Source organism: Stomoxys calcitrans, chromosome 5 (genome assembly GCF_963082655.1).
Source record: "Stomoxys calcitrans chromosome 5, idStoCalc2.1, whole genome shotgun sequence".
NCBI classification, from domain to species: Eukaryota; Metazoa; Arthropoda; class Insecta; order Diptera; family Muscidae; genus Stomoxys; species Stomoxys calcitrans.
In genome coordinates this window covers 81,947,864-81,961,294 of record NC_081556.1, presented here as the reverse complement: position 1 = coordinate 81,961,294, position 13,431 = coordinate 81,947,864, and the positions used below count along the sequence as shown (strand labels likewise).

Sequence of the window (13,431 nt, the reverse complement as noted above, 5' to 3'; positions counted from 1 at the left end):
ATGGGAAAGCATGAAATATCCGATAAGCAGATCTGTGTGTTACAAGATGTGATATTAATAGTATTGAAAATATTTTAAACAGTTGGTCAATTAATAAGAGAGTAAACCAAAAGATTTTTTGAATGCTTGAATGCAATTCGTGTTTGAATTTATGGGGCTTCTTTGTAGTCTCTTTCAATAAGTGCGTAGACTTTTTTGAAAGAAAAGAAAAAAAGAAAAACAAGTAAAAAGGCGTTAAGTTCGGCCGAGCCGAACTTTGGATACCCACCACGTCGGGTATATACGTAAACCACCTTTCGTGAAAATCTGGTGAAAAATGCATACCTTATGCCCCATAGCTGCTATATCGAAATTTGTTCCGATTTGGACCAAATACTTATAAGTACAAGTCATTGTTCAACTGTGTATAACAAAATGTTTAGTAGCTATATCTAAAAATAATCCGATCTAAACCATATACGACACGGATGTCGAGAAGCCTAAGATAAGTCACTGTGTCAAATTTCAGTGAAATCGGATTATAAATGCACCTTTTATGTGGCCAAGACTTTAAATCGAGATATCGGTCTATATGGCAGCTATATCCAAATCTGGACCGGTTTGGCCCAAGTTGCAAAAAAATGTCGAAGGGTCTAACACAACTTACTGTCCCAAATTTCGGCGACTTAGGACAAAAAATGCGCCTTTTATGGCCCCAAAACCTTAGATCGAGAGATCGGTCTATATGGCAGCTATATGCAAATCTTGATCGATCTGAGCCAAATTGCAGAAGTATGTCGAGGGGCTTAACTTAATGCACTGTCCCAAATTTCGGCGACATAGGACAATAATTACACCTTTTATGGGCACAAAGCCTTAAATCGGCGGATCGGTCTATATGACAACTATATTAAAATCTGGACCGATCTGAGCCAAATTAAAGAAGGGTGTCGAACTTCCTAACACAACTCACTGTCCCAAATTTCGGCGAAATCGGACAATAAATGCGCCTTTTATGGGCCCAAAACCTTAAATCGAGAGATCGATCTATATGGCAGCTAAAGCCAAATATGAACCGTTCTGGGCAAAATTAAAGTAGAATGTTGAAGTACATAACACAACTCACTGTCCCAAATTTCGGCGAAATCGGACAATAAATGCGCCTTTTATAGGCCCAAAGCCTTAAATCGAGTGATCGGCCTATATGGCAGCTATATGCAAATCTTGATCAATATAGACCATATTGCAAAAAGATGTCGAGGGGCTTAATTTAACTCACTGTCCCAAATTTCGGCGACATCGTACAATAATTACGCTTTTTATGGGCCCAAAACCTTAAATCGAGAGATCGGTCTATATGGCAGCTAGATCCAAATCTGAACCGATCTGAGCCAAATTAAAGAAAAATGTTGAAGTACATAACACAACTCACTGTTCCGAAATCGGATAATAAATATGGCTTTTATGGTCCTAAGACCCTAAGACGGCGGATCGGTCTATATGGCAGTTATATCGAAATTTGGACCGATTTGAGCCAAATTGTAGAAGGATGTTGAAGGGCTTAACTTAACTCACTGTCTCAAATTTCAGCAAAATCGGATAATAAATGTGGCTTTTATGGGCCTAAGACCCTAAATCGGCGGATGGGTCTATATGGGGACTATATTAAGATTTAGTCCGATATAGCCAATCTTCGAACTTAACCTGCTTATAGACAAAAATAAGAATCTGTGCAAAATTTCAGCTCAATATCTTCATTTTTAAAGACTGTAGCGTGATTTCAACTGACAGACGGACGGACATGTCTAGATCGTCTTAGATTTTTACGCTCATCAAGAATACTTTATGGGGTCGGAAATGGATATTTCGATGTGTTGCAAACGGAATGAGTATAAAAATAAAAGTGTGCTAAGTTCAGACGCCCCGAATCTTATATACCATCCACTATGGATTGTTATAAAGTTCTTCGCCTGGTATCTCTTTTAAGGCAAAAAAAAAAAAAATAATGAACAAGCGTGCTAAGCACGGCCGGGCCGAATCTTATATACCCTCCACCATGGATCGGCATCTCTTCTTAGGCAAAAAAGGATATAAGAAAAGATTTGCTCTGCTATTAGAGCATTATATGTGGGAGACCTGTGTAAAATGTCAGCCAATTCGAATAAGAATTGCACTTGGGGGCTTAAGAATTAAAATAGAGAGAACGATTTAATAAACTCGTATGTTGATATTCATGAGAGGATCCGTCGTACAAAATTTCAGGCAAATCGGATAATAATTGCGACCTCTAGAGGCTCGAGAAGTCAAAATCCCAGATCGGTTTGTATGTCAGCTATATCAGGTTATAAACCGATTTGAACCATACTTGGCACAGTTGTTGGATGTCATAACAAAATACTTCGTGCAAAAATTCATTAAAATCGAATAAGAATTGCGCCCTCTAGAGGCTCAAGAAGTCAAGACCCAAGATCGGTTTATCTGACAGCTGTATCAGGTTATGGACCGATTTGAGCCATAATTGGCACAGTTGTTGGATATCATAACAAAACACGTCGTGCAAAATTTCATTCCTATCGGATAAGAGTTGCGCACTCTAGAGGCTCAAGAAGTCAAGACCCAAGATCGGTTTATATGGCAGCTATCTATGTCAGGTTATAAACCGATTTGAACCATACTTGGCACAGTTGTTGGAAATCATAACAAAACACGTCGTGCAAAATTTCATTCCAATCGGAGAAGAACTGCGCACTCTAGAGGATCAAGAAGTCAAGACCCGGTTTCTATGGCAGCTATTTTAAAACATGGACCTATTTGAACCGTACTTAGTGCAGTTGTTGGAAGTGATATCAAAACACCACGTGCAAAATTTCAATCAAATCGGACCAGAATTGCGCCCTCTAGAGACCCAAGATCCGCTTATATGGCAGCTATTGTATTTTAAATATGGCCAATTTGCAATCCCAACCGACCTACACTAATAAGAAGTATTTGTGCAAAATTTCAAGCGGCTAGCTTTACTCCTTCGAAAGTTAGCGTGCTTTCGACAGACAGACAGACGGACGGAGGGACGGACGGCGGACATGGCTAGATGGACATAAAATATCACGACGATCAAGAATATATATCTCAGACGAATATTTCGAGTAGTTACAAACAGAATGACGAAATTTGTATACCCCCATCCTATGGTAGAGGGTATAATAATAATTGTTGTGCTATTGGAGCTACTATATCAGGTTATGGGCCGATTTTCGCTTTACTTGGTTTGAACGTTGGAGATCAGAGTAGAAGTAATTTTAACCAAATCGCATAAGAATTGCGTCCTTTAGGGACTCAAAAAGCAAAATATAAGGATCGATTTATATGGGAGCTACATAAGGTTATGGACATATTTGCCAAATATGTCCCATTGTACAAAATTTCCGTCAAGTAGGATAGATCAAATCGAGAGATCACTTTATATGGGAGCCAGCAACGTAGCCAGAATTTAATTTCGGGTGGAGCGCCCATGTCGCTGTGGTTTACATTCGAAAAATTCTCAAAATCCTTTTATAAATTTTTCTATGGAAACTTTTAGTCGCTAAGGGGTACTGGAAGGACCCATCGGCAGTGACATTTATTCATAAAACAAACGCGAAACTTTGTATTGCTTGCGAAATCAATTGTTTAAGGTCGATTAGATCTTAGATTTAAAGTAAGATTGGGCTATCCAATTATTGTAGTAGTAATTGTAGCCACATTTTATTGTAGAGGTGGCAATCCTCGTCAAGCTCCTGTTGGTCAGCAATCTCGTTCCAAAAGACCGATCGCCATGGGAACAGGGTGGCTATTGGTTATTTAAAGGTGAGAAGTACTTGACATATCGAGCATCATACACACTCAGTGTTTACGCAAGAGCCGGTGCATCTCACTGAGACTCTCGGTGACACAGTGACTTATGGTTTTTCGACATCCGTGTCGTATTTCGTTCAGATCGGGTTATTTTTAGATATAGCTGCTAAAAAGACCAATATTTTGTTATACACAATTGAACAATGAGTTGTTCTTATTAGTATTTGGTCCAAATCGTAACATATTTTGATATAGCATAAGGTATGCATTTTTCACCGGATTTTGACGAAAGGTGGTTTATGTATATACCCGAGGTGATGGGTGTCCAAAGTTCGGCCCGGCCGAACTTTACGCCTTTTTACTTGTTTTGCCTGAAATCGAAGACTATTGAAAATGGATCGATTCAAATTTGGATATACCTTCCATATATGTATACAGATTTGGTCGAAGTCAGTTCAATACATATATCTCCCATATAAAAAAATGTTCGTGCGATTTTAAGTCATATTGCAATAATCATTTTATTGAGTGACTGTTGACTTATTCACTTTAACAATTTTGCACATATTTACTCGAAATGTGCTACGAATTTTGTTATCTCTTCTGAAGTTCATCAAAATCGGTTCAGAACTAGATATAAGCGAGCATATAGTAGCATTGGCCCATTTCCACTTATAGGTTAGATCTAGAATATTAAAGGGTAATTTTTTAGCGATTATCTTTTTGGAAACACTGGTTTAAACAGCTCACGCACCTTTCGTGTTTTGTTTCACTTTCAATCATCTTCAGTTTGGTCTATAATTTAACCATGAATCATCTTATAAACGAACAACGCTTGCAAAATTTTGAATTTTATTATCAAAACGCGTGCTCTGTAAAGAAAGTTCATCGCGCGCTTCTTCCATTGAGCGACGAATCTCATTTTTGGGTAATGTAAATAAACAGAATTGTCGATTTTGGATTGAAGATCAGCTAGAAGCATTGCAAGAGCTACCAATGCATCCAAAAAAAGACACATTTTGGTGCGGTTTATGGGCTAGTGGCATCACTGGACCGTGCTTCTTCAAAGATGATGCGAATCGTAACATAACTGTAAATAGTGAGCGCTACCGTGAGATGATATCCATCTTTTTTTTGCCCAAAATGCAAGAGCTTGACATGTGGTTTCAACCAGACGGTGCCACATGCCACAGTTGGACTAAGCGGATGGACCATTTGAAGCGCAGTCACGGTCAACTTTTGCATGAAATTATCTTCAAACATTAAATTATATGTATACTATAGATTCAAATAAAGGGTTCATGTATTTTTCTGAATTTTTGTTGTTTTTATACCCTCCACCGTAGGATGGGGGTATACTAATTTCGTCATTCTGTTTGTAACTACTCGAAATATTCGTCTGAGAACCCATAAAGAATATATTCTTGATCGTCGTGACATTTTATGTCGATCTAGCCATGTCCGTCCGGCTGTCCGTACGTCTGTCTGTCGAAAGCATGCTAACTTTCGAAGGAGTAGAACTAGCCGCTTGAAATTTTGCACAATTTTTTTTTTTTTATTAATGTAGGTCGGTTGGCATTGTAAATGCGCCATATCGGTCCATGTTTTGATATAGCTGCCATATAAACCGATGTTGGGTCTTGACTTCTTGAGTCTCTAGAGGGCGCAATTCTGGTCCGATTTGACTGAATGGTTTGATATAACTGCCATATAAACCGATCTTGGGTCTTGACTTCTTGAGCTTCTAGAGTGCGCAATTCTTATCCGATTGGAATGAAATTTTGCACGACGTGTTTTGTTATCATATCCAACAACTGTGCCAAGTATGGTTGCAATCGGGTCATAACCTGATATAGCTGTCATGTAAACAGATCTGGGGACTTGACTTCTTGGCCTTCTAGAGGGCGCAATTCCTATCCGATTTGGCTGAAATTTTGCATGACATATTTTGTTCTTACTTTCAACAAATGTGTCAAATAAGGTTCAAATCGGTTCATAACCTGATATAGCTGCCATATAAACCGATCTGGGATCTTGCTTTCTTGTGTCTCTAGAAGTCGCAATTATTATCCCATTTGCCTGAAATGTTGTACGGATCCTCTTTATTATTGTCTGAATCGGTCTATAGCCTGATACAGCTCCCATATAAATCGATCTCTCTATTTTACTTCTTGAGCCCCCCAAAGGGCGCAATTTTTATTCGAATTGGCTGACATTTTGCACAGGTCTCCAACATATAATTTAATTGTGGTCCAAACCGGACCATTTCTTGATATCGCTCTAACAGCAGAGCAAATCTTTTCTTATATCCTTTTTTGCTTAAGAAGAGATGCCGGGAAAAAAACTCGACAAATGTGATCCATGGTGGAGGGTATATAAGATTCGCCCGGCCGAACTTTTTTACTTTTTTTTGAAAACTTTCCTGTAGCTCTGCTCGACTTTTGCTTTCATTACTTATTTTGCCTTGCACTTTACTATGTTGGATACCCACCACCATAGGATATGAGTATACTAATCTAGTCATTCCTTTTGTAATACCTCGAAATATTGATCTAAGACCCCTTCAAATATAAATATTCTAGATCGATTTCGCCATGTCCGTCTGTCAAAATCACGATAGCGGTCGAACGCCTAAAGCTAACCGCTTGAAATTTTGCACAGATACTTCTTATTAACGCCGGTCGTTGGAGTTTACCAATGGGCCATATCAGTTGAGATTTGGATAGCGCCCCCATATAAACTGATCCCCGCATTTGACTTCTCGAGCCCTTAGAGGACACAATTTTATTTCGATTTGGCTGACATTTTGAACAAAAACTTATGTTATGACTTCCAAAATCCATGCCAAGTATGATCCGAATCGGTCAATAAACAGATATAGCCACCATATAAACCGGTTCCCGGATTTGCCTTCTTCAGCCCTTAGACATCTAAATGTACTCCTGGTTTGGCTAAAATTTGTCCCAAAATCCTATCCTATGACTAACAACATCATTGCCAGTTTTATCCGAATCGGTCAATAAGTTGATATAGGTCCCTTAAGTGCCTATATCTCGATATGACTTCTTGAGACCAAAATAATTCAACTATATTTTCAGTTGAAAAGGGTACATTTTTGGCGGAATCCATAGGTACCCAAAATTCGGCCCGGTCGAACATAGCCTCCCGACATCTGACTTGGATATGGTCCAGATGGGACCATAGACCCAACACCCGATTTAGGGTCTTAAGCATAATAAATACAGCATTTATTAGCTAACTTCGCTTAAATTTAAAACAATGGTACGTACGTAAATGACGCCTATGACGCTGAACGCCTTGGTTCGAATCCTGGCGAGACCAGAAAAAAACGTCAGCAGTGGTTTTGCCCTCCTAATGCTGGCAACATTTGTGAGGTACTATGCCATGTAAAACTTCTCTCCAAAGAGGTGTCGCATTGCGGCATGCCGTTTGGACTCGGCTATAAAATGGAGGCCCCTTGTCATTGAGCTTAAACTTGAATCGTACTGCACTCATTGATATATGGGAATTTTGCCCCAGTTCCTTAGTGGAATGTTCATGGGCAAAATTTGCGTTTGGTACGTACGTAAAGGTACGTACAACCAGTTGCCATGGGATTGTTTGGATATGGGATACTTGTTTATATTTTCTTCGAGCGAATAATTTGGCCTTAAGGTTTTCAAAGCTAGCAACCAAGTTAAACATAGCATTTTCTAATGCTTCTTTTAGATAATCTAATGACATCACAAAGGTACTACGTTCTCTTTTTAACGCCGTCTTTCTGTTCTTACAACATGTTTTTTTATTGATAGTATCTTCATCGGCTGATAACGGATTTGCATCTCCCATACCCACACAAGCTTGTCCATATGTTATGGCCTTAATTTCATCCCCTTAGTTTCATCTTTGTCTTAAAAATCCATAATTTAAAAAATTTTTATAACACCAGTGGCAGCCTGGTATCGTGACCATCGATCCATTACTTTATTCAATAATACCGAACGTTCTTCATTCTTTTTTCTTCTACAGATTGCTTACGATTCCCCACATTTTTTTCGAACTCCTCTCCATTCTTCTTCATTTGAGAAAATTTGAATGCAAATATCCAGTTTAAGGATTATTCAGAACTTATCCACGCTTCTTAGACGGCATTATTCATCTAGCCTAAAAGCCTCCAACATGACAGCTGATGTCCTTAATCTTTCATCAAGTTCTGATACAAAAATCTCCCCTCTTAAGTATCCCGTTGCACGAAAAGATGAGAACGTTGTTGACAATTTCCATGGCACTGAGGTGAAAGATGTCTATCGCTGGTTAGAGGATCCGGATGCGGAAGAGACCCAAAAGTATGTGGAAGAGCAAAACAAAATAAGTCAACCTTTTCTAGAGGGATGTGAAGCCTGGAAGAAAATCAATAAAAAATTGACAAAGCTGTGGAACTATGAGAAGTACGGTTGCCCCATGAAACATGGCCAGTATTATTATTTCTATAAGAACACTGGGTTGCAGAACCAAAGTGTTATGTATCAACAAGACACGCTGGATGGAGAGCCACGTTTGTTTTTCGATCCCAATGCCTTGTCTAGCGATGGCACCATAGCACTGGCCCAGAAGTCCTTCTCCGAAGATGGCAAATTCATGGCCTATGGCTTGAGTGCCAGTGGCTCGGATTGGATTAAGATTTACATACGCAATGTGGAGACTGGCAAGGATCTTGATGAAGTTCTGGAGAAGGTAAAGTTCTCTGATATTTCCTGGACTAAGGACAACAAAGGCTTCTTTTATGGCCGCTATCCACACCAGGAAGGTAAAACGGATGGTTCTGAGACCAAACAAAATGAAAATCAAAAGCTTTACTACCACTACGTGGGCCAACCACAGGAAAAGGACGTCTTAATCGCCGAATTTCCCGAGGAACCCACCTGGCGCATCCAATCGGTGGTCTCCGATTGTGGCAAGTACCTTATTTTGCCCATTGTCAAAGATTGTCGCGACAACATAGTGTACTATGCCGATTTGGTGGAGGGTGCCGAGATCAACTCCAAACTTAAAATCAAGAAAATCGTTGAAAAGTTTGAGTCCGATTACGACTACATAACAAACATCGGCTCCAAAATGTATTTCCGTACTAATAAGGATGCTTCCAATTATCGTGTGATCATGATAGACTTTGAGAATCCTGCTCAAGAGAATTGGCAAACTCTGATTCCTGAACACGCCTCTGACGTCCTGGATTGGGTACATTGCGTGCATGAAGATAAACTGGTGTTGGGTTACATACAAGACGTGAAGAGTGTGCTACAAGTGCATTCCCTACAGACCGGTGAACTGATTCATAAGTTTGATTTGGACATTGGTACCATTGTGGCCTTATCCGGTAAGAAGGAGCACTCGGAGTTGTTCTACAACTTCTCGTCGTTCCTAACTCCCGGAACAATTTACCACTATGACTTCAAATGGAACAACTTCACACCAAAGCTGCTGCGGGAAATCAAACTCAACTTGGAGGGCTTTTCTCCCTCCAACTACAAAGTGGAGCAGGTCTTCTACGAGAGTAAAGACTCTACCAAAATCCCCATGTTCATCGTGTATAAGAACAGCGAATCGGAGAAAAGAACGCCACGCCCTTGTTTCCTGTATGGCTATGGAGGTTTCAACATTAGCATGCAACCCTCCTTCGGCATTACGGGCCTAATGTTCATCGACACTTTTGATGGGGTCATTGCCTATCCAAATTTGCGTGGTGGTGGTGAATATGGTGAAAAATGGCACAATGCCGGCCGTTTGCTGAATAAACAAAATGTGTTCAATGACTTCCAAGCGGCAGCCGAATATTTGGTTGCCCACAACTATACCACTAAAGACCGTTTGGTTATCCAGGGAGGCTCGAACGGTGGCCTGTTGGTGGGTGCCTGTATAAATCAACGTCCCGATTTGTTTGGAGCTGCTGTTGCCCAAGTGGGCGTTATGGATATGTTGCGTTTTCATAAATTCACCATTGGCCATGCCTGGTGCTCGGACTATGGCAATCCCGATGAGAAGGAACATTTCGACAATCTCTTCAAGTATTCACCCCTCCACAATGTGCATACACCCAAATCGCCTCAAGAGGAATATCCCTCCACCTTGGTGCTCACTGCCGACCACGATGACCGTGTGAGTCCTCTGCATTCGTTGAAATTCATTGCTGCCCTCCAAGAGGCAGTACGTCAATCGGAACACCAAAAGAACCCCATACTGTTGCGTGTCTACAGCAAGGCTGGCCACGGTGCTGGCAAACCAACATCCAAACGTATTGAGGAGGCCACCGATGTTTTGACCTTTATGCTAAGAAGTCTTAACATTGACAAGGTCAATTTGTAAGCTTGCCAAATGCTGCCGTTTGAAGAGAACTACTACACCATTATTTCAATTGCTATCTCAATTTGTATATTTTTCTTCGTCCTTGTCTTCTAATACCATTTAACATTTTGTATTATTTAATTAAACCACACACCAGCTTTTTTTTATAAAAGTTTAAACAAATATACAAACATATTTCAATAAATATTAATTCGAAACTCAAGTTGAGACCTGCTGCGTTTCTCTTGTTATGCTTTAAGGGATTACTTTGTCGTGTGGCAAGTATTCTACGACGACCCACCACCTTAAGATGGTGGTGCACTAATCTAGTAATTTCATTTGTAACACCTCGAAATCTTGATCTGCGACTCCATGAAGTTTATTGATCGTCTTGGCACTCTAAGTCGATTGAGCCATATTCGCACCTCTGTCCGTCTGACGAAATTACGATAGCGGTGAAAATAGGGTAGTACATTTTCTGATATCCGATGGGGAGGGGGAGGGGTGGGCCCTCTCTCTTACCACAATTTTCAAAAACGACAGATCTCGGAGATGGGTGCACCAATTTAAGCGAAATTTTGTATGCCACCTTACGGTACTCCAAAAACACAAAATTGGCATACAATTTTGGGGTCAAATAACTTGGGGGAACCCCCATTCCAAAATCCACCCGATCGGACATGGGACAATATGGGTATCAAATGAAAAATATTTAAGAGTAGAATACGAACTTGGCATTACAATGTCAAATTTAGTGTCGGAGGGGGCAGTGTCGTCACCCAACAGGACGCTTTTATCGCTTTGGGAACTATGGGTATCAAATGAAAGGTATTACAAGTGGGCGACATTCTCTTGCTTTTCTTTTCCCTTCTAAAATAAATCTTCGATGGTTTAGCTCAACTCGAAATAGAGATGGACAAAATAACTTGCGTCGGCCGCCTATTTTTCTTTTGATGTTAGGCTATTTTGCATTTTAGCATACTACTCATGTTAGTATATTGGGCTTTTTAACATTTGAGGTTTATATTTTTAATAAAAACAAGTATAAGCGGCCAAGTCGAATCTTGAGAACCCACCACCATGGATTCTGCTAAAATATGGGAGCTATATATGTTTGGTAAGTGTTCAAGAAGTCAAATCGGGAGATCGGTTTATATGTGAGCTTAATCATGTTCTTGTCCGATTTGGACTGTACTTGACACAGTTCTTGAGAGTCATACCAGAACACTATGTGCAAAATTTCAGCCAAATTGGTGAAAATATGCGGCTTCCAGGGGCTCAAGAAGTCAAATCGGAAAATCGGTTTGTATGGGAGCTATATCAGGTTATAGACAGTACTTGGCACAGTTGTTGAAAGTCATAACAGAACACTATTTGGAAAATTTTAGCCAAATCGGACAAAAATTACGGCTTCCAGGGGCTCAAGAAGTCAAATCGGGTGATCGGTTTGTATGGGAGCTATATCAGGTTCAAGACCGATTTGGACATTCACAGTTGTTGAAAGTCATAAAGTAACATCACTTGCAAAATTTCAGCCAAATCGAACAAAAATTGTGGCTTGTAAGGACTTAGGAAATCAAATCTGGAGATCGCTTTATATGGGAGCAATATCAGGTTATGGATCGATTTGGACCGTACTTGACACAGTTGTTAAGAGTCATAACAGAACACTATGTCAGCCAAATCGGACAAAAATTGCGGCTTCGAGGGTCTCAAGAAGTCAAACCGGTAGATCGGTTTATATGGGGGCTATATTTAATCAGAACCGATATAGCCTATTTGCAATCCCTAACGACTTACATCAATAAGAAGTATCTGTGCAAAATTTCAAGCGGCTAGCTTTACGCATTCGACCGCTTTCGTGATTTTGACAGCAAGACATTGACTCAGAATATCGAGGCGATCTGAAATATATGTACTTTATGGGGTCCTAGATCAAAATTTCAAATTTCGAGGTGTTACAAACGGAATGACTTGATTAGTATACCCTCATGCTACGGTGGTGGGTATAAAAAGTTCGCCTTAGCTAATCTGCTAACATTGGTGAAACAATTCATAATTTGCTCACATGTCTCTGCTAATACGCAATGATGGGCGTATATAAATTATGTGTTTGTGGCTTTTTAATGCATGCCTTAAATAAAAATGGCAATTAATTAAATTTATAACAAACTGTATAATCTCATCGAATTCTTTTTTAATTCAAATAAAAATAAATGCAAAAAGTCTAAAATTGCTACCTAAAGTAAAAAACATCCAAACAAATGGAGAGCATGAATGAGCGCATGGATACAAATAGGGTTTTTGTTTTATACTGAAACGAATGTTTCACACGAATATGTGCTATTTTAGAAATAAGAACGAAAAATGGCTAAAATCTGCTCTAATTAAAGCTTTCTCTTCTTTTCCAAAATAATATCTCACATATGTACATACGAGTTTGATTGAGAGTTTGGGAACTTACTATGTACGCATACATCTCTTAAGAAAAATACACATTTCATAAAGCAATTAAAAACCGCCTGTTTATTTAAGCGTACTTGTATAACATAAAAATCTTAAAAGAACGCTGCATGTTAATGAAATGAAGTTAATTTTTCAAAAGGAAAATTGGTTTGGCATTTGTTTTTTTGTTTTTATTCAAATAATTTGCTGAGCACGTACACAGTCGTCTAAACAAATAAAGTCAAAACAAATACTTTTGTTTCGCAAGTAAAGAAACGCAAACCTTCCATTTAATTTTTATACCCACCACCGAAGGATGGTGTCATTCCGTTTGCAATACATCGAAATATCCATTTCCGACCCTATAAAGTATATATATTCTTGATCAGCATAAAAATTTAAGACGATCTAGCTACGTCCGTCCGTCTGTCTGTTGAAATCACGCTACAGACTTTAAAAATAGAGATATTAAGCTAAAACTTAGCACAGATTCTTTTTTTTACCCATAAGCAGGCTAAGTTCGAAGATGGTCTATATCGGACTATATCTTTATATAGCCCCCATAGCCCCGCCGATTTAGGGTCTTAGGCCCATAAAGCCACATTTACTATCCGAATTTGCTGAAATTTGGGCAGTAAGTTGTGTTAGTCCCATCGATGTTCTTCTTCAATTTGATCCAGATCGGTCCAGATTTGGATATAGCTGCCATAAAGATCGATCTCTCGATTTAAGGTCTTGCGCCCATAAAAGGCGCATTTATTGCCCGATTTTGTCAAAAATTGGGACAGTGAGTTGTGTTATGCCCTTCGACATCCTTCGTCAATTTGGTCTAGA

General features: G+C 39.4%; 1 protein-coding gene across 2 annotated transcripts in view; it reads left to right on the top strand.

Annotated features, from left to right (window-relative positions):
• Positions 1 to 10,375, top strand: part of LOC106088450 (prolyl endopeptidase) — a 38,979-nt gene extending 28,604 nt beyond the window's left edge. For both annotated transcript variants that reach the window (XM_059369623.1, XM_013253973.2), the window contains exon 2: positions 7,840 to 10,375. In XM_059369623.1, the coding sequence (XP_059225606.1) occupies positions 7,906 to 10,173 (2,268 nt within the window). In that variant the 5' untranslated portion in view covers positions 7,840 to 7,905 and the 3' untranslated portion in view covers positions 10,174 to 10,375. The remainder of the gene's footprint in view (positions 1 to 7,839) is intronic.
• Positions 10,376 to 13,431: the final 3,056 nt, after the last annotated feature.